At 34.8% G+C, this 27,340-nt stretch overlaps 1 protein-coding gene across 2 annotated transcripts; it reads left to right on the top strand.

Moving 5' to 3' along the window:
- Window positions 1-27,340, top strand: ppp2r5eb (protein phosphatase 2, regulatory subunit B', epsilon isoform b). Of its 2 annotated transcripts, XM_051126194.1 has the most exons (14): window positions 1-357; window positions 4,825-4,985; window positions 16,123-16,319; window positions 19,806-19,907; window positions 20,437-20,529; window positions 20,642-20,772; window positions 20,855-20,914; window positions 22,528-22,636; window positions 22,723-22,776; window positions 22,857-22,907; window positions 23,045-23,164; window positions 24,625-24,752; window positions 25,680-25,781; window positions 25,902-27,340. In XM_051126194.1, the coding sequence occupies exons 2-14, from the start codon at window positions 4,829-4,831 to the stop codon at window positions 25,999-26,001; spliced, it is 1,404 nt and encodes a 467-aa protein (XP_050982151.1). In that variant the 5' UTR covers window positions 1-357; window positions 4,825-4,828; the 3' UTR covers window positions 26,002-27,340. The 2 variants fall into 2 exon arrangements, with proteins under 2 accessions (XP_050982151.1, XP_050982152.1); XM_051126195.1 differs by lacking the exons at window positions 1-357; window positions 4,825-4,985 and adding an exon at window positions 10,578-10,777.

The raw sequence follows: 27,340 nt of genomic DNA, 5'->3' as shown, positions 1-27,340 counted from the left end.
GCAGGCTAGAGCGCGTCCGTGTTATGTGTGCCATGGACTCAGCCCAGTAATATTGACAATAGGGCGAAAAAGGGACCGATATTCCCTAATAAAACATCATTTCTGGATTAAACTAACGTATAAGAGCGGTGTGTGGATATAAAGAGAAACCCGGGGATGTTCGTATTTCAGCTGGATCTTTTTTTATCGTCGGAAATTTGAGTGTTTGATGGGATTATTGCTGTGGGTTTGGCAGTTTTTAAGGCCAAAAACAGATTTTGTGTCTTTATTTTTCTTTTTCTGCTGCTTCAAGAGGCCTTGAAGGAGGAAAGACGGTTAAAAACACCCAAATCAGCTCCTCACATCGAAAACATCAAGGTAAATGGAATATTTGAATGGTTTTTGCCTGCTCAAGTTTAGATCCGGTTCGTTTTGGTGTTTCATATACCAAACTAAATATGTCAAATAAATGAAGTTAATGTCCAGGAACAGTTTTTGTAGAGAGTTTGTTAAGGGTTGTGTAGCGTTTGTGGTGAAAAAAATAAAAAATATAACCGTACTTTTAATATTTCTCACACATGTCTGACTGTACAGCAACATTTGAATGGGTGCATGAGTGAAAATCCGTGAAGAAAGCTTGTTCTTCATCTGTTTTTGTTTTATTGGTCTTCTGGAATGCAGTATGACTTTGTCAGCTGCTGGTGTGTGTATAAATGTGTTTAGGACCATCAGGAACTGCATCATCTGCACTCATGTGGACTGTAGAATTTGAGGTTTTCACTTTTTTCTGTTCTTTTAGAAGCAACCACAGTGCTAAACTGCTCTTGTGAATCTTTAAACTCTGTGTCTTATTCATTACTGACCTACCCACCAAATACAAGCAATTCTGATCATTACTCCACTGGTCTTTGCCAACTTCTTGCTTTGGCTCAGTGGCACCGTGCCTCTGTGCCCTGTTTCCATGGTCTGGTTCACTTCAGCTGCCTGGCAGTTTGGCAGTTGCAATATCTCATCACCAACAACAACACATGCATCCCATGAGTGGATCGCAGTCAGACGACTGGTTGTTTTAGGTGACCTTTAGTCAAAACCAATGGGAAAGGTTATCTCTAAATACCTGGTTATAGAGATTAGGGCCAGGGCATCAGTGGCAGTGTGTTTTGGATTAACGGCTGGGCATGAGTGTTTCCTAGATTGTGGTTGCCGGGTTCACTTCTTCGGCAGTCAATCCAGTGGTTAAGCCCTAGGATGTTTTATACCTGCAGATCTTTATACAGAGCTGGATCGCCGAACAGCATGGACATTTGGGATTATCTCTCACTATTTCATAAACTAACTCAGTTTCACTACAGAGATTGCATCTATCTATCTATCTATCTATTGTGTAGACAAAAATATGAATATTTTTGAGAAAGTTAACATGGGTTAAGTACAGGTTCAAATTTAGCAGAAGTTTGTAATCTTTGTGTCTTGGTCTTATATAGAAATCTCGCTGTGAATGTCAAACCAGGGTGAACTTTACAACAGGACAGGAAGGAACATGGATCTTTTTCCTGATCTCACCTCATCAGTCTTGTTTCACCCAAACTGAAAATAGTATTACATTTGAATATTCATTAATATAACATACATTTTACAGATTGCTAGTATTTGGTGCATTTACATATTTAAATGTTGATTTTAAGTAAATCACTGATTCATTCAAATCAACATAAATGCAGCAAATATTACCAAAATGTAAATATAAATGTTTATTTATAGTTTATACACTACCAGTCAAAGCCTGCATTTATTTGGTCCAAAGTACAGCAAAAACAGCAAAATGATATTTTTACTGTTTAAAATAACTGTTTTCTATTTGAATATATTTTAAAATGTAGTTTATGCCTGTTATTTCAAAGCTGAATTTTAGTGTCATTACTCCAGTCACATGATCCTTTAGAAATCATTCTAATATTATGATTTGCTTTAAAGCATCCTTGCTAAATAAAAGTATTAATTTATATTATTCCTAATACTAATATTATTAATACTATTATCCCCCAAAAGCTTTTTATTTCAGATAATTGTTGATCTTTGGATCCTGAATCCTGAAAAAAAAAATTATTCAACTGTTTTAAATATTGATGTTATAATAATAATCATAATAATCATAATAATAAAAAAATAGCTTTGAGCACTGTAATAAATTACATTTTAAAATATATTCAAATATAAACAGGTACTTTAATTAATGAAAATATTTCACAATATTTGTGCTTTTGCTGTATTTTGGATCAAATAAATGCAGGCTTAGTGAGCAGAAGAGAATTCTTTAAAAAACATTAAACATCTTACCGTTCAGAAACTTTTGACTGGTAGTGTGCATTTTTTAAAAATCATTTATATGCTTTTTGCATCATGATAATGAGATTTATGCTATAAATCTGTTTCAACATTTTATGAAAATGTCATTAAAAAATCTTAATAGTCCTAAATAAGTATTGTTTGTCTTGTATCAATTTATATGTATTGTTGTATTTATTTCTGTGGATTTTGGGGTGAAATGTGTCTTATCCCAGCTTTGGGACATTCTCAGAGTCCTAATCACAATGACTGCTTGTGTTTATTGATTTCTGCTGACCTTATGTGTATTCATCAATGTTCTCTTGTGCGATTGTTGCTTGCATCCATTGTTCTTGTACATGAGAGAGAAGGTTTCTTCTTTTCACAGGTAGTGATACTGCCAGGCCTGTCATTTTGAGACCAGGAGAAGTGGCTCAGAAAAGCGATGATATTGTTTGTGGTAGCCTAGACAGTGCAGCATTATGGGATGTCGTTGGCAGCTTCTCGCTCGTTTGATGTCTGCTAATTTAAACCTCTCAGACTGCAATATCAAAAGTGCTCTGAATAGTCAGATTAAAGACCACACCGGCTTCGGACCGTCCAGTACAGATAATTAGTTGAAATTTACTTTTCTATGCAAATTCACTTGTCTGCTTAGAAATTTAAAGACGTAAAATAATTGATTTTACTTCTTAATCTACGATTTGAGCTTCTTGAGTTTCACTTGCATGACCAGGGTAAAAGTTTAAGTGGTCTTTCTCTCTTTCTCGGCTTCTTTAGCCAGTTGTTTTTTGTTTTTAAAGGTCCCTGTTAAAGCCTATTTACTTCCTGTTAAACTTTTCTCTGCTCCTCCCTTTCTAAAGGGGCATTTACACCGACACCGATGATGACACCAAGTGGTCTCTGTGGTCACTAGTTTCAACTCGACTGTCGCGTTCAAATGTACCACTTTGCCATATCGCCAACTGTTGCTATTGCTCATGATGTCAGAAAACGGAAATTTGAAAATGAATTACTTTCAGTGCATTTGTGTCTAAATTCCCAAATGCATCTGGTTTCTTATGCAGAGCAATAATTCTGTGTTTATTTACTTTTATATCATGCATGAAATTCAAGCTGACACCTGTGGTTAAACCTGATCAATCAGAATCCTGCTATGTTTTACACACCTTCATGCATCACAATAGAGTATGAATTTGTTTCCATCCTGTTTTATCTTTCATCGCAGTGTGCATTCCTGCCTTTATTTACATCTCTGCCTGGATTTTCATTTCACCACCACATTTCCTTCCTATAGCCATTTGTGGTTTGTTTTATAATTACATTTGCTTTTGAATTGCAAACGTCTTTGTCCAAAGGCATTTAGACAGGTCTGGATTTAGTGCTGCTTACGCTGGTCCTGCAAAATAGCTTAATGCACAGACATAATGAAAATACACACATCACTGATCTAAAGACCTCAGCGCAACTAATGGCTGTTTACGGTGCTGCTGGAGAGCAACTTGACATATTCCTTGGTCTTGTTTTTCCACTACGCAGCTAAATACCTGGGATTATTTAATTCATCATAGAACAGTCCCGTCAGGTTCCTACACAACCTGAATTAAAAGATATGAAATGTTGTCGTTGTGTGTGTGTGTTGTTTTGCAGGAAAAACTTGTCATTAATCATTATGTAATTAGCCTGATTAGTGTCAGTGATAGTAGGAGTGTGTTTACCTGTAAATATTTTGGTTCATAACGGAGTGCCTTGGAAATATTAGACTCAAGATGATGATGCAAAATCTATTTGTTTTCTCTAATTATATTCATCTAAAAGCTTGTCTTTACGGGGTGATTGTGTTAACAACAGCAGTTGTTTATAGCAGTAGCAAATTAAAAGAAGATGATTATAGTCATTATACAAACATTTGGTAGTGTTTCTAAGACTGTCATCATTTTATTACTCAGAGTCTGGGCACTCATACATTACACACTCATTTACTAACTAAATCTGGTAAGTGTTGTCCCAGCATTTCTGTGTAATTCTTACATGAAGATCAAGAGCAAAGGTGAACCTTTTTGGGTGCTATGAGAATGGGTCGCTTTATGTAGGGTCGTTTCCAAACAAAACTAAGCAAACGAATCCATTAACAATGGGCCGTTCCTTAGCATTGTTGCAAAGCCTATCTTGCATTGCAGAGCCTACAATGGTCACTTCAAGGAAGTATTTTTCAATGTTTCTGATCATGATTCTGGGAGAGGATTCACTTTGGAAGCTGAGGTTATTTAAGATCTTACATTGGATGTTATAACCCTCAGTTGTTCTCATGTACCTAAGTACTGTTAATGGGAAATATTTTTGCACATACCATGAAAAGACACATGTAATTATTTGTGAAATGCATATGTTGATTTGTGAGTGTTTATGTATTCTACATTTTATGTAGAATACATAAACATGGTGGTTATGGTTATGTATTCTAACGCGTGTCTCTTTTTTTTTTTTTTTTTTTTTTTTTTTTTTTTTTTTTTTTTGCAGGGCTATGTCCTCCGCAGCCACCACGCCTCCATCAGTGGATAAAGTAGACGGATTTTCCCGGAAGTCTGTCCGGAAAGCTAAGCAGAAACGTTCTCAGAGTTCCTCACAGTTTCGCTCTCAGGGCAAACCAATCGAACTCACACCTCTTCCCCTGCTCAAAGGTGACTCACTCACGATTACTTTGTGCTTTCATAACCACTTGTGCTCTGAAATCACTTGAGCTCTGAAAGTCACTGATACAGAGTATAATATAATTCTGATTCAGACTGCTTCAGCAGTCTATACAGCTTAACTGTAGAATATCGATACAGGTTTGCCATAAATTTTAAGTATTTTTCTGAGATCATGGGTGAACATGTCTCGTCAACATACTAGTGTTGTTTGCTTCATTCGCTCAAAAATAAAAATTCTGTTATTAATTACTTTCATGTCATTTCAAACCTGTAAGACCTTTGTTCATCTTAGGAACACAAATAAAGATATTTTTGATAATATCTGAGAGCTTTCTGACCCTGCATAAACCGCAATGCAGATGAAATGTTCAAGGCCCAGAAAGGTAGTATGGACATCGTTAAAATAGTCCATGTGACATCAGTGGTTCAACCGTAATGTTACTTTTGTGTGAAAAGAAAACAAAAATAATGACTTTATTCAGCAATTTAGTCTCTTCTGTCTTAATGATGTTCTTACTACTATTCTGGGACTGGGAACATCTTAGTTGCATTGCTGTCTATGCAGGATCATAAAACTTTTGGATTTCTCGCACAGTTCAAAAACCACCTCAAGTGAGCGAGATTTTTTTTTTTTTTTTTGAATTGTGGTGTTTCCATCACTCGTTTCTAATGCAATACTTCTAAATGCGCAAAAACAGAGTGATGGAAATATAGCTATTGTGAAGAATTACTGCAAAACGGTTTAGGTAGTGTATATACTGTGCGTTTTGGCCAATATTCACAGTACACATGCAGCACATCGCAGAATGTAGTATGGTAGTATAAGAACATAACCAGTTTTGCTTATGTATCATGGCTCTGTAAAACTTTTCAGTAAGATTGTAAAATGTCAGATAGAGTACATCTTGACTTGTCTGTGCTTGTTTAGGACGATGACTCTTGTGCAGTTCTGAGATATTTTCTGCTATCTGCTAGTAAGCATGCAAACACTGTGGATTCTGTTGTTTCATAAATATGTTTTTTCTGTTATTTACTGAATCACACTTGCGGTTGCTGTAGGAGACACCAAGACCTTTATGGGAAAACAAACAGATGCAGACGTTTCCAGTGTTTTGTCACTCTAAATCTTGCCTGAGAATTGTGGTGCTGGCAGGTCTAAAATTAAAAGAGAGATCAGTGCAGAAATCTGTCATTTCACCAAGGGCTTACAATTCTATGTCAGTTGGCTGTGTGTCTGAAGAGCTTGTTTTTGTGGAATATGTGTGATGGAGTGAAAACGTGGGTGTGTGTGCAATCATGTGCCTTGCATTTGTCCAGTGGTCTGACTTGCTTCAAACCACACACATCTTTAAACAAGTGTCTAGGACTACACAATTAACAGTCCAAAAATATCTAAAATAATGGTGCTGTTTTAAATAAATTTTAATGTATGTGTTTTTTTACATATAAAACAGTAGTAAAATTTAATTATCAAAGTAAAAACTCTAAATGACAGTATGAATAGAAATAATCAATGATTGTGATAACTCAGAACAGTAATGTAACTCTTTTTCACTGTGAAAAACGTGGTATGTTTAAAGAGACTGACTTGTTTGACCAAATAACCTTTGAATCCATATCAGTGTGTTGAGCGGTCAAACAGGTTGATTTAGTATTTGTAGAGTGTGTCTGATTGGCCATTGCCGAGGTAACCGCCCTCCCACAGAGGCTTTGTCTGTTTACCTCTCATCATAAATGAATGCAAAATACAATCGTTCACACATCAAAGAACAGGCTAATGTCAGTTTCACCTGTTTCATGTCAGATGTTCACTGCCCTGCCTAGAAAATGATTAGAAAATGTTCTGCTTATAATGCACTTTTAATGATATTGACTTCAAATAGGTCACATCTATTCATTGATGGACTAAGAAATGGAGCAGTAGTGACTGAAAGCATTTCCATTCTATATTGGTGACCTTTGCCCCCTGCAGAACGCTCAGTAAGGATTATGGGAAGGAGGGATCAAAGCATCTCATTCCCTATAGGGGTCACTTCTATAAAGGTCACAGTGATGGTGTGCGAGTGGTATGATAGGCTAATTGCAATCGTGTTTTAGTGGAGATGAGGTTCATAGCTTAGCAATAGTCATGAGTATAAAAATATCATAATCTGTTTTGTCTGGAGTCATTTTATTCAGTTATTTGAACTCTCATTGTGACGGCACCCATTCACTCCAGAGGATCCATTGGTGAGCAAGTGATGTAATGCTATAGTTTTCTAAATTTGTTCCGATAAACAAACAAACTCAGGCCTAGCAGCTGTTCATCTGCAGATTGTCAAGTTGATAAAATCATTCTCTGAAACTTTTCTATATTGAAAGTCCTAAGTGTTACAGATGATTTGCTGGTCCAGGGCCAGTGTGTGATCATTTCAGACTGGTTGACAGAACAGTCATCCATTTGAGCTAGTGCTGCATTGCCTATGTTAATCGCACATCTACTTAATGCCTTGCAAACTTAAATGTTAGGTTTTGCTGTGATGTGGTGTTCTACATTGTTGTGGCTGCTGATTTGTCATCAAGATAATGTTACTTAGCAAGCTAACATAGATAAGTTGTTGTCGAATTTGCAAAAAATGACAGTCTTGAAAGCATGTGGAAGAATGTGTTGACAGCTGCTGACTTTTTCATAGTTTTCATGGTTATTTATGAACTTTATAGGGAATAAAAAACAATTAACCTTCCACTTGTTATTTTGTAAATTAAATGAAACTATTATGCTTACAGCATTACTAAATCTGTGGAGCCTAAGGTGTCAGTGCTTTAAAAGGATTGTTTACCCGAAAAGGAATATTTTGTAATCATTTACTCACCCTCATATCATTCCAAACCTGTATGACTTTCTTATACATGTTTTGAAGCATTCTGGTATGCATTGAATGCTTTGATGACCAGAAGAGCTGTTTCTAAAAATATCTTCATTCATGTTCATAAAAAATGACTCACCTTCATGAAAGAGAGAAAAGCAATCAGACTACACCATAGTGTGTATAATGTCATGTCTTTGATATTTACTCATTTTGGACATAAGTATCATATGCCACGAAACCCAGTTGCCAATAGATGGCACTGTAGAATCACTTTGCTTTCCTTAAGAGACTTAGTGGTGTGTTTAGTGGTTTCACCTTAATGCAGAGGTTTAGACCACTCACTTCCTCTAAGCTGTTAACACTGAACCTTTATAGAAAGTAATTCATGAATGGTTAAGGAACTTCAAGGAACATCTCTACCAAACACCTTTTTTCTGCCGTTAAGCACACTTTTTTGGTAGTTATTCCATAACATTTAGTTTTTATGTTTACCACTGTTTAGAACTGTGCTAGCTAACCATGTGCTGATTAGCATCTTTGAGCTATAGGTTCAAACGTATCTAAAATTGTTACTACCAAAACATTTGGTGCAATTTCAGTAGTGACATCTTTTGGGTTTTTATGGGTGTTATCCCATAAATTTGTCACTACCGAAACAGTCACGACCAATGGTCCCAACAGTCACAGGAAATAAACACAATTTTAGTACAGTTATGCAAATTGTTTGTATTTTAGTATGTTTTATTAGTGTTTTAGTATGCAAGTTAAAATTTTGTAATGTGATGTGGTCGCTACTAAAGCATTACTGTCACTACTGAAAATGTGCAGTTACTACCAAAACATGGGATGCACATGAGATGTTTTGTCAAAAATAAAGTGTACTGAATTATCAACTAAAATGTTATGATAGTTTTTGGTTCAATGTATATTCAGTCTAATGAATCCTTAAGATTGAAAGCCAGATTATTAACTTTTTGCCTTTTACAAAGAAAAACTGGATTTAAAATACAACAAATCTCATAAATTACACTTGAAATATTGTTAAAAATGTAATTGATTTAACTCTGATGTTTTTTTTTTTTTATATATATAAAATAGCAAAAAATATATTTACAATGTAGATGTAAGCAAAATCTTAATAGGTCAATATAACCCTTACAATTAAAGTACGTATTTCGGTAGTGACAAATTTGGGGACAAATTTTCTGAAAATACGATATGTGAATTAACTGAACAGTTACTAGAAATGTGTACCTAGGATATTATACAACTTGCACACATACAAAAAGTTATAAATTTACTAAATTACATGTTCTGTGTGTCTCTGTTGTAATGAATGGAGCAGACAAGCGGTTTTGTTTACTACACACACTGAAGCGCGTGTGACGCTCGCAGTGGTTTCAGCATTTACCCGTTCCATTTTAGGAAAACTAGCATCATATCATATACAGAAAGAAATGTAAAGGTAGACATGGCAACCCGTCAAAATAAAAGTCTGGTTTAACTTGAAGACATTGTGCCAGAAATATATTACTACTACTACTGTTAAATTGAAACAAACATTTTTTAGGGTATAATCACACAACATTTCTTCCATGTTTTAATTTTAATAGTAAATTTTCTCTTTGTTTGCAAAAAAAAAAAAAAAGTGTAATTTTCAGTAATTAAAAGATAAATGAAATTAATGTTTTATGCCTTCATTTGATAACCAGAACATTTTAAATACACAGCACAGAATTTCTGAGGGTAAAAAAACCTTTCATACAGCTATTTTAAGAATAAATTTGAATAAATTATGTATGCATTCAAATAATTAGACATGCTGATACACAGAATTTGATAACAATAAAACATATGGTGAGGAAAAAATAAAACGTTTCATAGGGCCCTAAACATTTCATTTTTGTTATACCTTTATTAAATTGATGTGAAATTGTATGTGTTTCATGATTTTATTTAGTTGGACATGCTCCTTGATTAATAAAATTGAATTTATTATTAATTATTATTATTATTAAAAGGAGTTGAGAAAAATTAAAATGGAAAAAAACGGAATCCAGAAAAATTTAAACGGAATTAGGAAAAAAAAAAAAAACTGAATTTGGGAAAAAATAAAACTGATTTCATAGGGCCCTACTTTGGACCAATTACTGTCACTTTTGGTCATTTTCATGCTTCCTGAACCTGAATAAAAGTAGTAATTACTTTCTGACCCCAAACTTTTGAACAGTAGTGTACAAACTGTCTGAGAACCTAAAAAACAAAAAAAAGTGTTGTCCAGAGGCGGGTAGAAAAAGTAGGTGATTGGGACGTAGCAACACGAGCAGTGTCAACAGAGAGATGTGGGCTTTTGTTTCTCATCTGCGTGGGACACTCCCTCCAGCTGGATGTCAGACTGCTGATGCATCACAACATGTCATTTTGTATAAGGAAAACATTGACCTGCCAAAAAGTTGATGACTTTTCTTGACCACTAGCACAGTAAAAATGAGAAATAGAAAGGTGTTTTTAAATCTAAATGCTTGGTCTTGGTCCATGTTGTGTGTTCCTAGTATTACCGGGCTCTTGAGCCACGTGTTCTGGCCACCATAGATGAATTTCCAGCCCATCGTAAACTCCTGCCCCTCCTCCCCAGGGTCCGCGCTGTGCCTCTGACCTTGCTGGCTTGAGTTTAAATGAGGAAGGCAGAAAATAGCACATTAGACACAGAGCCTGTCCGTGTTTCCGTGGGCTCAGCTCGCCCATCCGACACCTGATCTCATGGGTTCCTCTGTGGAGGTGCAGCTCTGTGCACTGTACACATAACACACACACGAGGCTTACAAACAGCCATGTTTGATTTACTTTTTCAAATACATTAACTTTCAAATCACAACTGGTTTCCTGGAACGAACGACGTGGGAAGAAATTCAGCGAAAGAGACCTGTCTGAGTGAGTGATAGGGAAGCGGGTGTTCATGGTGTATTTTTGTCATTTTGTAGATGTCAGTCTATTAGCGTGTTGTCTTGTGTGTTGTCGTGTGTTGTTTGGTGTTGTGCGGGTTGGTTCTGACTGTATGTCAGATCAGCGGGCCAAGTGGAGCAAGTGGTTCTGTTCGTTCAGTCAGATGCTGATCTTATACAGTGGTACGAGTGTAGTACGTAGTCATGCCCGTTAGCTCACAAACATGACTTGTCACTTTTGCAGTAGCGAGTTCAGTGTATTCAGAATTAGTTCTTTGTTTCGTATCATGTTTATGGGACAGTTTAGAACATTCTATTGGGGAATTCAGCTTGGCAGTTTCTGATGTTGCTGGTTAGAGTGTACATTGAACATGATTTATGTTTTACATTGAATGCAAAGAAAAGCACAAACTTAAGTATAAAAAGGCAATAAAAGCAAGTGTTTCCTGAACCACTTTTAGGAGTTTCATGCCACTGACTCAATCTGCAATGTCACTGCAAAAAAAAAAAAAATTTTTTTTTTTTTTTTTTTTTTTTAGCTGTGTTGCTTTCTGACTGCACTCAAAAATGAATATGCAGCCCAAATGCTGCACATTTTACAAATGAATCACTCTGTTGATACAGTTCTTCCATCAGAAAACTAATTCTGCAGTCGGACTCAATTAGTAAAGTTACAATTTTAAAATTATTATGTGTTCTGTTTTTCTCTGTTCCTGCATTTTTACCATATTTCCTTTGCTGTTGGCTAATGCTTATTTAGAATTCATTTTACACACAGTAATAATTTAAAACATAGCAGATCTCAAAATGAATATACTTTTTTCTGTACTGTATATTATGTAGAGCCCTATGAAATCAGTTTTATTTTTTCCAAATTGATTTTTTTCTGGATTCAGTTTTAATTCTTCTAGACTCTTTTAATGGTTAAAAAAAAAAAAAAAAGTTAAACAAAAAGCATGTCTAATTAATTGAAGTCATGAAAGGTACACATTTGAACACCATTTTTTAAGCCCTATGAGATATGTTTTACTTTTTCACTAATTCAGTTTTATTTTTCTCAAATTCTTTTTTTCTCAAGTTTTAATAAGCAAAAGCATCTCTAATTAATTAATTTATTTTATTTAAAAAATATTGTTTTATTTATTTATTTATTTATTTATTTAGAATAATTGTTGTATATTACAAAAATTACATTTTAAGCCCTATGAGATGTTTTATTTTTCTCAAATTCTTTGTTTTCCATTTGTTTTCATTCAGTTTCCATTTTAATGGTTTCATTAAATTTTAGTAGTCAAAAGCATCGCTAATTAATTGATTTGTATTTTAAAATATTGTTATATTATTTATTTATTTAGAAATACTGTGTTGTGTATTTACATTTTTCTGGTAAATAAATTCTGGTAAATAATTTCTCTGGTAAATAATTTCTCTGGTAAATATTCCTTAAAATGTTTTAATACAAATTTAGTTTTTTTCGTTTTAATTTATCTGGATTCAGTTTTAATTTTTCTAGACTATGTTTTAATGGTTAAATTAAAAAAAAAAATCAAAAAGCATGTCTAATTAATTGAAATCTTGAAACTTGCAGAATTTAACAGCAGTTTAACAAAAATTACATTCTTAAGAAATAAGTTTTTTTTGTTGTTGTTGTTTGTTTTTGACTTTATAAAAAATGTCATAAATACTGTTTTGTGAGTTTGTATTTTACATTTTTCAAGTAAATAATTTCCCTGGTAAATATTCCTTTAATGTTTAAATAATGCCATTAATTTGCAGAGAGACACGCAGAACATGCAGGATTCATATTTAAATAGCCTTTTTGCAGTTTAATATTCACAGACACTAGTCCATATCGTGTTTTGATTTAAGTTTACTGACCTACTTTTGATTTATTATCTGTGCATCTCTACAACCAAGTCAATGTTGTTTTTTTTGTTGTTGTTTTTTTTCCCCCTCTGCAGACATGCAGTTTTCATGCCCAAGTGAAAAAGGCTTTCCATTTAGATTCAGGGAACTGTCTCTGCTTGTGTTTGTGGTGTTTGCGTTAAATGCATACAGTACATTTCCTTCTCAGTATCTGGCTCTGTGAAAGTCACCTGCTAGTTCCACCTGTCGGAACAACTCACGGCACACACACACATACTTGCACATGCACTATGTCTGTGTAAGTAAGCAGAGACACAACTTTGTAACAAGCACTCACTCACTCTCTCTGCATTTAAAACCACACACAAACAGTCCCTTTAACGTAATCCAAGAGCACCATTCCATTGAAGTGGGGTTTTCCCCACCCTGGTTTGTGGAGCAGCACGAGCCATCACCTTATATGAACGTGGCGCTGCACCTTGGAGATCTGTTTTACTTTAATGTCTTGGAAGACCTCGCTGCAGACCTTCTGTTTAGCTTATTACACGTCAGACCTTTTATTTAAGCATCTCTCAATACCCCGAAACCTTCTGTCTTGTGGACTGCTAAACTGGCAGGATCAAGTAATCAGTCTGGACACAAATGGAAAATAACAGCACGTGATTGAATCACCTGAGTCAAAATGACTGTCACTGTGAGTGTGTCTAACTTAAGCAATGGTACGGATGTCTTTTGTCTAGATGCACATCTGCATGTCCTCTGCTGCAGCAGTGCCATTTTCCTCTGTCTTGACTGCCCTGTTGTTTCTTGCATTCTGCACTTTTTAAATGCAGGTTTAAATGCAATATTCTGTTGTCTTGGGTTGTTTCATGGGATAAGTTGGATTCCTTGGATGCGTTGTGATTCTGTATCTTTCTGTGAGGCCTGTGACCTGTAACACTGAATCACAGCGGTTTAGAATTGCAGTCTTGTGCGTCATTTGCAAAAGTTATTTGCTTTATTTATATTAAAGACTTCATGGTATCAAAATTATAAAACTGCACTGAGAACTGAGACCGCTTCTTGCAGCCTGTACAGTATGCATTTGTATACAATTAGTATGCAAGTAGGCATTATGCAAGAATTAATATATAAAACACTTGTCTGATACATTGTCATCACACAACCTCCATTGCAATGCTTGTTTAATTCAGTAATTAGTGTCCAGTTGTCATCGTAAAATTAAAAATGTAGACTCTTTTGGATCTTAATCCAAGTTTGTGTAAAACATCAGCTCTTTTTCTCATGTGTTTATCATTGAAAATGGAATGTCAAGTAGAGCACATTGCATTGTGGAGTAAACTACCCATTGCAGTGTGAATTTTTCCTACTACACAATTTTCTGAGTAGTTTAAAACTAACTTTCACTCAGTAGCAAAAATCTGCCTTTAAACTCTTAAAGAAGTCCACTTCTAGAACAAAAATTGACAGATAATGTACTCACCCCTTGTCATCTAAGATGTTCATGTCTTTCTTTCTTCAGCCGTAAAAAAAAAAAAAAACGTTTTTTGAGTTAAGCATTTCAGGATTTTTCTCCATATAATGGACTGATATGGTGCCCCAATTTTGAACTTCCAAAATGCAGTTTAAATGCGGCTTCAAACGATCCCAAATGCAGTTGTAAACGATCCCAGCTGAGGAAGAAGGGTCTTATTTAGCAAAACGATTGGTTATTTTCATAAAAATAATACGATTTATGTACTTTTTAATGTCAAACGCTCGTTTTGTATTTTTTTTTTTTTACGAAAATAAATTATCATTACGCTAGATAAGACCCTTCTTCCTCAGCTGGGATCGTTTACAACCGAAATTTGGGATTGTTTGAAGCCGCATTTAAACTGCATTTTGGAAGTTCAAAATCGGGGGAACCATAGTACTCCATTATATGGAGAAAAATCCTGAAATGTTCAACTCAGAAAACATAATTTCTTTACGGCTGAAGAAAGAAAGACATGAACATCTTGGATGACAAGGGGGTGAGTACATTATCTGTAAATTTTTGTTCTGAAAGTGGACTTCTTTATTTTTGACATGATCATTTTTTTGGCTCAGCGCTAATTCCAGAGTGGCTAACTAGTCAACTAAATCTACAGTAGATTTAGTGCGCTAAAATCTAATAGGTTTAGTTACAATGTAATGCATTTATTAACCAAAATCATCATGTAGGTTTGATACTTATCATGATAGACACAGATTCAACTGCTGTGACTTGCAACATGCCTTTATATTAAAATGAAGCAAAACCACTTCTCATGAAGAAACGAGAATATGATCTCCTTTTTAATGAAATACCGATTGGTTATATAGGCTAATTATGCATTTTTTATAACAACATGCTCACCACATTCTTCATTCTTTCAAGCAGACATATTTATATAAATAAATTTAGATTAATCTTTATTAGGGCTGCTAAAGTGATTCAGTCAAGAGCAGTGGGTGATTTTTCTTTTGCTGCTTAACATCAATGCCACAGACAATAGCAACTAAAGTAGGCTGCTGCCCCTTTAAAACTGAATGCAAAGATGCAATGTACTGATACACGTCCGATTTTTCTCCCACCTGTTTACGTTCACCTAAGATGTAACCGAGTGTGTTTACGTGAATACTCAAAACGGACAGTTCTACATCATTTTGTGTGTACATCTCCATTCAAGAGACATGAAAGAGTACTTGTGCTGTGTGAGAGGCGCTGCTTCAGTGTCTGCACTCAGAAAACCGGACCGAATTGAGTTCTCTTTTGCTTTGTCAAATTTATCCATATGTCTGCTCTTCTCTTACTCCCAGATATTGACATTTTTGAACATTTGAGTGCCACAAATGTATGCTAGCTTAATGTCGGTATGTTTTCGTCATAGATTTTGTAATTCAAAACAAATTTTTGTTTCATTATCGTCTCGTTTTCGTCAGTGGAAAAATGTTGATAATTTATTTGTCAATGAAATTAACACCCAACTCAGCCAAATAAACTAGTGGGTCCACAGCGTGGATTTGTTCTGCCATTATATGTGCAGTTATGTCAGCAAATTGGTTTTGAGCTCTGGGAAGTTTAGGTTTCTTGCCCTTTCCTGTGCTGCCCACTGATTAGTTTACATATCCAAGTGTTTTGCAGTTCTTGGAAAATGGGAAAACTGCCCATTGTGACGTCTGATGACTGACCTAGTGCGATCTTTACGTCCTCCAATCTTTCATTTGTTAATTAAGCAAGATGTGGGATCTTTTGTCTTGTCAGGCATGTTTTTACTGACTTTACACGCTACTAAAATGAATCCCATTATTAGCTTTTCTCCCAGGCTGTGTCTGAGTCAGATGGTGTTTGTATGTATGGAAGTACACCCTGAACTTACTTAAGTACTTTTGTGAACACACCCATCGCAAAGTGAAGTTTTTGAGCTTTTTCTCATATGCGTGTATGTGTTTGTTTGTGCACAGACGTCTCTGCTCAGGAGCAGCCGGAGTTGTTCCTGAAGAAACTTCAGCAGTGTTGTGCTGTGTTTGATTTCATGGACACTCTGTCAGACCTGAAGATGAAAGAATACAAGCGCTCAACCCTCAACGAGCTCGTTGATTATGTCACAGTCAGCCGAGGATACCTCACAGAACAGGCCTACCCGGAGGTCGTCAAAATGGTGAGTGAAAACACACAGAGTCATGTAAATGTGGGAAGGTTCATACATTCTCTAAATGGTATAATGTGATTTTGTATTTCAATAATCAGTGTAGCCTGTCAGAGTCAGACTTTTGCCTAGCAACAGTTATATGGTGAAATATCATTCAAATTTTAGAAAAGTTTTTAAATGTATTTTAAATATGTAATTTATTCTTGTGATGGCAAAGCTGAATTTTTAGTAGCTATTAGTAGCTATTACAGGCTTTAGTGTCACTTGATCCTTCGGAAATCATTTCAATATGCTGATTTGCTGCTCAAGAAACATTTTTTATCGATTTTTAAAACTATGATGTATTTTTATCAGAATTTACCATTAACCAAAAGTTCAAAAGATCATTTATTTGAAATAGAAATCATTTGTAACATTATAAATGCCTTTACTGTCACTTTTGATCAATGTAATGCATTCCTGCTAAGTAAAAGTATTCATGTCTTTCAAAACTAATTTCATTATCCCTAAACTTTTGAACAATAATGTAAATCTGAAATCAGTGATAGCACAATGGTAGACTGGAATGCCGCTAAATTCATTTATAGTTAATTAAAATGTTTATAGTTCAAAGACTCACTCTTTTTGTCATTTTTCATCGTTCAAAAGCAGTAAAATTGGATTATTTTAAAGACAGTAAGTGTCTTGTAACTCTGAATAGCTGTTTAAATGGTGGTTGACTGATCTGGTAGTATTTAGCAATCAAGATGACCAATATTACATTGATATACCCAATGCATTTTAATAATTGCTAATAAGACATACCAATATGCAAAAGTACTCAAAAGAAATTAACATTTATTTCATGCAAAAATAAAAAAAAATAACGTTCACCTAAAACATCTGTCAAATACACACTCCAGCCAGGACGACTGATACATTACAGGGTCATTCCACGAAATCGGTGCCTTTTGCGTCCCTAATAAATAATCAAACATAGATGCAATATAACAAATAAATGTGCAGTTTAAAAACATAACAATACTATGTATGCTTTCATCAATGTTACATTAAAAACTATAAATTAAGTATTATTTTAAATAATTTAAATAGCTTTTATGCTGGCAAAAGTAAGGTTTTTGGCCTGTCCCTCGCTATGATTTTTCTTTCAGCACAGGCCAGGGTCTATGGGGGTACTGCGAAATCAATAGCACTATCTGTTAAAGCTGTAATAATGCCATTTATTGCAGATTTAGCAAACTGTTTGTTTGCGCTCTGGAGATCGGTGTGTATATGTGTTATATATAGGTATAGGGTTAGAGCACCCTCACTAATTTAAGAAGCACCCTCAGAGATTTGATTCTGGAGCCAGGCCTGTTTCAGCTGGACTTTTAATTTGCAAAATGAAGGCAAACTGATATAAAAATCACATTTGCATGTTCTAAATATAGTCTCATTGTTAAGCAATGTTTTTGGCATAAGTATGCATTCTTTCTCTATAAAATATAAATAATTTTATTGGTGTCCCCTGATTTCATGTCAGCCCTGTACCCTCATTAAAACACCCGTGTAAAACAATGACATCACTTCTAGGAGGCTACATCATCTCTGAAACAGAATTCCAGCACTTTAAAAACAAACATGTTTCTCTCACTCCTCTATAATGTATAATGAGGCTTGACTGAGGGGGGGACCATGATGCAGTGTCAATCCTGTTACCATTTTTAAAATGTAAATTTAAATAATTATTTCTTGCATTTAATATAATCAATATATACAAGTAAAATCTTTTCAAAGTGTACAATATGTGCTTCTGTGAATTTGACTATTAGCTAGCAAAGCTGGTTGAAATCGTCACACGTGTTACTGTCAACCTGTTACTTTTTAGAGTAACAGCTTTTGACGTGGGTAACAGGGCTGACATTGATTAGGTTTGACCTTGTTTTTAAAGATTGTCTGTGTAAAATTCAAATATTTTAAAGGTCACACTCATCATTTTATTGAGTTAATGCCTATATCATTCAGTGGCATATGAGTTCTATTTAAACTATAGTATCTAGTAACGCTTGTGTCAATAACAGGGTTGACAAAAATACCAAAACATAGTCATAAAATAATATATTACATAGCCTGAGATGGCACAATACAATTTCTTGTAATTTTAAAGTATATATATATATATATATGTGTGTGTGTGTGTATATATGTGTGTGTGTATATATATATGTGTATATATATATATATATATATATATATATATATATATATATGTAAAACCTATTTTATTTTTAAATTTTTCCAAGTGGAAAAGCAACCAATTTAGTGGAATGACCCTACAAACCTGTGCACCCATATTACCAGAAGTTGCATAAAGTTAATCTGATTGTGGCTTGAACTTTTTGTGTAAAATATATATTAGATGATCAGTGAATGGTTTGTAGTAGGAGTGGGCGATATGACCAAAATCTTATATCACAACATGAGTTATTTTATTTCACACTAACGATATATATCACAATCAGGAAAACCCTGAAAAAATGTTTAGGTTAGTTTTGAATAGCAGTTGCGCTGGTTTTGTTTTGTAGACCTGGCAACCCTGATCACAATCCAGTTATTTTTGCTTAAAAATAGTCTTTATGATATCAATGATACTATAGAAATTTCTTAAAATCATTCTTGTCACTAGTGTGAATATTAAAACTAATACTGAACTAAAACTAAAAAAAAAAAAAAAAAACTTAAGCTCACTGATTAAAAAAGAAGAAACTAATTACAAGCAATAGGACAAATAAATAATAAATGATACATACATTGTAAAAGGTAATCAAATGTATAAAAACACTATTTTTTTTGTAATGTGTAAATTAAAATATATATATATATATATATATATATTCTTTTTAAAGTTATAAAAAAAAGTTTATTGAAGGGAAGTGAAAGATTTTCTCTTTTGTTGTTTGATTTGAATGACAGACAGACAGAAGGAATATTAGACTGCTGTTACTTCAAGAGCTGCCCAGATCTGATATACTGTTACACGTTTTCTTTCTCAGCTGTTTACTTTCACTTAAGACCTAAATGACTGATTACGAGGATATTTGCAAAAACAGGCATTTTGACACATACATGTGTGTGTATTTGACCATTCAAGGCCTATAAAGAGACAAAAATAATTCCCACGCTCTGAGCACAGTCTTCATGTGCACACGCTTCTCTGACAGCACTCACATATAGTGAAATTAGTTCGCTTTTGCTGCTGATTGAATTTCAATGGCTTTAAAACCACTCATTTTTAAACTGCAGTGCTTAAAGCGTGCAAACGATACATTTTCTTGACGACGTAGCACAGCAGCATCATGTGAGCTTGTAACTGCGATAGAGACAATAGTACCAGTATTGACAAATTTCTACGGGTTAATCGTGTCTGCCGGTATATCGCCCAAACTCTGTAGTATTTTATTCTGGAATTTTGATGGTTATTACATCTCCTTTTTTTTTTTTTTTTTTTCCACCCAGGTGTCCTATAATATATTCCGAACTCTTCCGCCCAGTGACAGTAATGAGTTTGACCCAGAGGAGGATGAACCCACTCTAGAGGCCTCGTGGCCACATTTACAGGTGAGTGTGTGTGTGTCTATGCAGTGGAGGTTTTTAGGAATACTGTATTGTTGTGTACTCTGGTCCCTCTCTCCTTGTGTAGAGCTCCTGTCTGTTTTATTTGTTTCAGCATGTTTGTTTGTGTGTGTATTTTCGAGAGTTTGTACACACACTCTGACCCTCTCTGTGTGTGTACTCACTGTATGCTTCCAGGACTCCTTTAGAAATGAGATGCATATCTCAAGGAGAATCTTCCTGGTAAAACTTCTTTTGTTTCGTTATTAATCCCTGCTTTTGAAAACCTCATCTAAAAAAAGAAATCCAATAATGAGAGCCACATTCCCAGACATGTGTTCCTGGTCTTTTTTTTCTTTCTTTCTTTTCCAACCTGTGTTATAATGGAAACGACCCCTGGTGGCAGTAGCAGTGTGTCCTGTGATCGTGATCTCAACTGAACCATGACCTTTGACCTTTTTCTGCATACACGAGTGCAAAGAACTTCATCAAATAACACAAGCTGTGTCTTTCTCCCATTCTTTTCTCTTCTCAGCTGGTGTATGAGTTCTTCATTCGTTTTTTGGAGAGCCAGGAGTTTCAACCCAGCATTGCCAAAAAATACATAGACCAGAAATTTGTCTTACAGGTAAGGATGTTTTTTCAAAAATCTCCTCAATCCCTTTTTCTCACTAGGGTTTGCTCATCAGCTTTTTTTCTCCTCTTATTTTGTGTGCTGTGTCCATCTGTTGTTCTGTCAGCTGCTGGAGTTGTTTGACAGTGAGGACCCACGGGAGAGAGATTACCTGAAGACAGTCTTACACAGAATCTACGGAAAATTCCTGGGACTAAGAGCTTTTATACGAAAACAGATTAATAATATTTTTCTACGGTAAGGGATGTGACAGTTTACATAATATTCCCACATGCATGAATGAAGTGCAAGCATTCATTTCTGTCTCTCTCATTCTTAGTTTTGTTTATGAAACTGAGCACTTCAATGGAGTTGCAGAATTGTTGGAGATTTTGGGAAGGTGAGTTATGCTTGTTTAAAGTCACAATACATTACCATTCATATGTGTGATTTACACAGTTGTTCAAAAGTTTGGGGCCAGTAAGATTTTTAAGTTGTTTTTTTTTTTGTTTTTTTTCTTGTTAAGGCTGATTTGTTGGATTAAAGATACAGAAAAAACTGTAATATTGTGAAATATAATTGCAATTTAAAATAGTGTTTTTTTTTATTTTAATATACTTTAAAATATAATTTATTCCTGTGATGCAAAGCTGAATTTTCAGCATTGTTACTCCAGTCTTAAGTGTCAAATGATTCTTCAAAAATCATTTTAATATGCTGATTTATTATCAGTGTTGGAAACAGTTGTGCTGCTTAATTTTTTTTTTTTAGAAGCTGTGATACTTTTTTGGGATTCTTTGATGAAGGTAATGTTAAAAAGAACAGCATTTATTTAAAATGGTAATATTTTGTAACAATATACACTACCATTCAAAGTAGTAAAATTATTATTAATAATTTTATTCAGCAAGGATGTAGTAAATTGATAAAAGTGATAGAAATGTTTTCTAACTATATAAATCTTTACTATTTTGAATAAATGCTGCTCTTCATCAGAAAATTCAGAAAAAAGGTATCACAGGTTCCAAAAAAATATGAAGCAGCACAACTGTTTCCAACACTGATGATAATATTAGCATATTTGAATGAATTCTGAAGGATCATGTGACACTGAAGACTGGAGTAATGGCTGATGAAAATTCAGCATTGCATCACAGAAAATAAAGTATATTAAAGTATATTAAAATAGTAAACTGTCGTTTTAAATTGCAATAAGATTTCATAATGTTAGTTTTTTGATCAAATAAAAAAATTGAACTTTAAAAAACAACTTCTTTAGAGAGACAAAACATTAATTAAATCATCAACACTGCCTTATCTCACTGCCGATTTCATTGGTTACCAGGTTAAAAAAAAATAATCCAGCAACAGGTTTTCCAGCAATTAATGGTTTGGTGTTAAGATTTTTTTTTTTTTTCTTTCCCAGAGTTGTGTAGGCAATTAGCTCTGTCATTGACATGACCAATAAAATCTTCAGAAATGGCTGCGGGGCAGGGTTTGCGCTTGAGAAAAAAGTCATGGCACTCACACACCCCAAGTTTGCTATTTACATCATTTCAGTCCCTTTAATATAATTACACATTTGCAGTTAACTAACAGTTGGGATTTCTTATACATAAGATGAGTTATTCTTGATCATCAAAACATTCTTAAAGGGAAGTTTCTTCCAAAAATAACAATAGTTTTTATTCACCTTCATGTTATTGTATGACAAGAGCATTAGTTTCCATACAGAAAAAGCATACAGTCTCCAGGGGCTTTAAAGCAACATAAAAATAGTATCTGTATTTATACAGAATTACAACTCTTGGCCAAATTAAAGCTTTTTGTGAGGACTGCAATTAAATTGTTATTCACTGACATCCACTGCAGTTTTTGTGCTTATAAAACTTCTTAATTGGAGGTTGTAGCACAATTTCTATGAAATATTTTTTTGTTCTGGCTGTAGTGATAAAGTCAGGATTCTGCAGTCCCAGAATGTTGTTAGTGAAAGTTGTGTTTGTCTCCTGTCAGCATCATCAATGGCTTCGCTCTGCCGCTGAAGGCCGAGCACAAACAGTTTCTGGTGAAAGTTTTGATTCCTCTTCACACCGTCAGGAGCCTCTCACTTTTCCATGCACAGGTACTGCCTGTTTATTAAAATATTCAGATGAGTCCTGTGTGTGTTTACTTCCTATCCTGTCAGTAACATTACTGTTGTTTTTGCAGCTGGCGTATTGTATTGTACAGTTCCTAGAGAAAGATCCTGCATTAACAGAACCAGTAAGTGCAGCCTTTCAATAATCAATGGTTTCTTTTTATGTCCATTTATTTAATCAGTATCCTGTTTTTCCTCTTAACAGGTTATCAGAGGTCTTCTCAAATTCTGGCCTAAAACCTGCAGTCAGAAAGAGGTGAGAGAAAAGCGGAGTTAATTCACAGCATGAGGTTGATCAGTCATGATTTCAGGACAGTACTGGTGACGATTTAGGATGCATTCATTGATGTTCTTTATCTGCTCCTCTGATTGTCTGCATTGATGTGTGTGTAGGTCATGTTCCTAGGAGAGTTGGAGGAGATTCTGGATGTGATTGAGCCCACGCAGTTTGTGAAAATCCAGGAGCCTCTTTTCAAACAGATCTCTAAATGTGTCTCCAGCCCTCATTTTCAGGTCTGCACAAATCCACTGTATCCAAGACTAAATTAAACCGGTCCAATTATAGTTCGTTTTTACGTCATGAAACCCCCTATTTTAGGACAGGCTATTTCTCACTACAGTTTTGCCGCATTTTTGAGTTTGTTTTTTTTTGGAAAAATGCTTTCACTTGAGGTCAAAAGTTTACATAAACCTTGCAGAATGTGCAAAATGTTAATTATTTTACCAAAATTAGAGGGATCAAACAAAATGCATGTTATTTTATATTTAGCACTGACCTGAATAAGATATTTCACATAAGACGTTTACATATGGTCCAAAAGAGAAAATAATAATTTATAAAATTAATTGGAATTTATGAATTTATAAAAATGAGCCCATTCAAAAGTTTGATACTCTTGATTCTTAATACTGTGTTGTTACCTGAATGATCCACAGCTTTTTTTATTTATTTATTTTTTTTTGGTGTTAGTAGAGTCCCTTGTTTGTGCTGAAGAGTTAAACTGCTCACTGTTCTTGAGAAAAATCCTTCAGGTCCCACAAATTCTTTGGTTTTTCAGCTTTTTTGTGTATGATGACTGTATGATTTTTGAGATCCATCTTTTCACACTGAGGGACTCATCTGCAACTATTACAGAAGGTTTAAACTCTCATTGATGACGATTCAAAAAAATGATTCATTAAGAGTTATGGGTGTCAACTTTTGACAGGGATATACATTTTTCTTATTTTGCCTAAATATCATATTTTTTCATTTAGTGCTGCCCTTCTGAAGGTACAGAAGTTGTTCCCCAGAAGACAGATTATTTTATTATTTTCAGATTAATTAGATTAATTTACCCTGATCTTCAAATTCAAAATGTATAGTTTTTGGCTCTTAATGCACCATGTTTTCTTCTGAAGCATCAGTGATTTTTTTTTTTTTTTTTTTTAAACTTTCTGTAATAGTTGCACATGAGTCCCTCAGTTGTCCTCGGTGTGAAAAGATGGATCTCAAAATCATACAGTCATTGTTGGAAAGGGTTTAAATGCACAAAAATTCTAAAAAAAAACAAAGAATTAGTGGAACCTGAAGGACAGCACTCATTTTAACTGTTCAGGACAAACAAGGGACTCATCAACAACTAACACCATAAAAAGAAGAAAAAAACACAGCTGTGGATAATTCAGGAAACAACATTTTATTAAGAATCAAGCATCATTTTTATAAATTACTATATGTAACCATCTTTTATGTGAAATATTTTATTCAGGTCAGTACTAAATAAAAAAATATCTTACATTTTGATGATCCCTCTTATTTTGGTAAAATAATTAACATTTTACACATTCTGCAAGGTGTATTTAAACTTTTGACCTCAGCTGTAAATACATGCATCAACTGACAATACAAATTCTATCATATCATTTATTATATATATATCATATTATGAGCTTAGAAAACGCTAACAGAAAACATGTGTATGTGTGCCTAGGTGGCTGAGAGAGCTCTGTACTACTGGAATAATGAGTACATCATGAGTCTGATTGAGGAGAACTCCAATGTGATTCTTCCTATAATGTTCGCAAGTCTGTACCGGATCTCCAAAGAACACTGGAACCCGTAAGTCAAACCCACACTCTTCTGATTTTATTTAACAACAGCACTGAGCCTTTAAAATAGCTTAATAGAGCTCCTCTTGTCACAATCACATTCCTTCCTTTTTTTTTTTTTTTCCCTCTCAATTTCCTGACACTCTCAGAACACTATCAGCGAGACCCATGACAATTGTATTAAATTTAATGTATAAAATAATTAAATACACACACACTTTTGCATTGATTGCTTTTGTGGATATCAGATTTTTAGTAGTTCATTTTACATTTGCAGTTTTTATGTGTAAAAGTGACTGTCCAATTTAAACACTATATACACTATTGTTCAAATGTTTTGGGTCATTTTTTATTTTCATGTCAACTGTCAAATACTGTTTCCAAGGTTATGTCAAAAACAAAGTTCACGTAAACAGTTGGTTATGTCTCTGAAGGGAAACAGCTGGGAAAGAAATCATGTGTTTCAGTATATTATTAGATATGTGAACAGTCTCTTGGACATGGCAACATCACACAACTCAACCAGGCCTCGCCCCCTCTTATTTTTTTTTGCATATGCCTTGCACGGGAATTATATAAATGAGGGATATTGTGGGAGTTCATGTGCTTTGTAATTTTGCAGATCTTTTTCATGCACAAACAGCAATGCTAAGAAAGCTCAAATGTAAACTGGAGAATGGCATAATAGAACCCCTTTAAATTGTAACAATAGTTCACAATATTGCTGTTTTTATTATATTTTGGATCACATAAATTGCTTTGGAGAGCATAAGAGAACCTTTTAAACGGTTGTGTACTTTCTCAGCTTCTTTGTAAAGATTTAGTATAGTTATGTGATATACACAATACAACGCTGTCCAGCAATAACTGGATTTAATCACTTTCTGTCCAATTGTGGCTAAATCATGCTTAATTCCTTTTCTTTTTCTGCTTTCAGGGCCATAGTAGCTTTAGTCTATAATGTTCTGAAGGCCTTCATGGAAATGAACAGCACTTTGTTTGATGAACTCACGTCCACTTACAAGTCAGATCGTCAGAGGTGAGCTGTTTTTTCTCATTTATTACTTTTGTGACACGTAATTGTTTCACACTGCTTATGCATGCACTGGTAAATCTACCTCACCTTTATTTGAATTATTTGTTCTCTGTCATTCCTCAGAGAGAAGAAAAAAGAGAAGGAGAGAGAGGAGCTGTGGAAGAGGTTGGAGGACCTGGAGTTAAAGAGAAGCCTCCAGAGCGACGGAATTATTCCCACTTAACGATGCGCCTCTCTCGGACCGCTTTTCCCCCAACGCCTCCACCACGCGCTCGGAACGTTGGCCACATTTTTTTTCCTTTCTGTATTTGTGCGACTTACTTTACCGTAGATTCACCTCGTCAGTCTCATTATTTCAAAAGCACTGTAAATAACTTTTATTTTATCTTCTTTTTTTTCCCCCCTTAAAAATATTATGCCGAAAAAGAACGTGACTAGAAACGGAAATTAAAAAATTAAAATAAGCAAAAAAAAAAACAAAAAAACAAAAACCAAGAGAAACCCACACTGGAGGGGAAAGGACTTTGAACAGACAGTAGGACTGAAATGAATGACTGCTGTTACGAAAATCAAACAAACGGAGAATCTCAACCCACCGATCTGACATACCTCGGCCATCCTTACTGAGCATCACCAGCCCAATTCTCACTCTCCTTCCTCTCCTGCCCCCCCTCTATGTCCCTTACTCTTCCCTGCTCTTTCTTTTCCTCTTTATGTCTCTAAATTGGATCAACATTTGCCACCGATGTGTCCTGAATATCTGAAAGCAGAATTGTCTACCTTTAATCTTTGATTATCCATTAACATCTGGATACACACAGAGGGTCTGCATTGTAGGAGACGCAAAGAACGCTATGCAGTAACCAGCTATGAAGAGGAAGTCATAAATACACACCAGCTCTTGTTTTTCCTCCCCTTTCTGTTCATTTCTGTCCAAATGTGCCGCCCGGTACACTTGTTTGGACTCTTTTGCACCAGTCCGGTACTGGTACCAGTAAATGGGACATACAGACATCGGAGCGGGTGTCCAGAATTCCAGCAGCAAATCCGGAGATGCTTGTCATGAGAAATCGAACTGCACGTGCAAACACACATTCTGCATTCGAGTGCGTGAGGGAGTTTCTTACAGTGTTAAGTACCTGTATACTGTATCTGAATGCAGTACTTTGATACTCTGTATCTAGTAGAACCTTTAGCGTATTTTTCATTAGGAGAATCCAGTATATGATGAGGAAAGATTGAACACAGCCTCTTGGGGTTTTCTTTCTTTCTTGGGTTTCACTTCTAATTTGTTTTGGGTTTATTTTTATTTTTTGTCTGGAATTGGTTTTGTTTTTTTCTTTTGACCAAGTGGAATTTGTTCTTTCTTCCTTTTTTTACTTAGTTGCTGATTGGGGGGGAGTGAGAGGGGGATTGTGGAGGACTGATGCTGTGGTGAGATTTGTCAGAATTGAACCTGTGCTTTAGAAAGCCCCAGAAATCAAACGATTACAAAAGTTAAAAAGGGTCGGATAAATACAAATGTTTAATTATTTTAAAAAATAAAGAGATATTAAATTAAA

Source organism: Labeo rohita, chromosome 13 (assembly GCF_022985175.1).
Source record: "Labeo rohita strain BAU-BD-2019 chromosome 13, IGBB_LRoh.1.0, whole genome shotgun sequence".
NCBI lineage: Eukaryota > Metazoa > Chordata > Actinopteri > Cypriniformes > Cyprinidae > Labeo > Labeo rohita.
The sequence above is the reverse complement of the archived record's forward strand: the minus strand, read 5'-3'. Positions and strand labels throughout refer to the sequence as shown.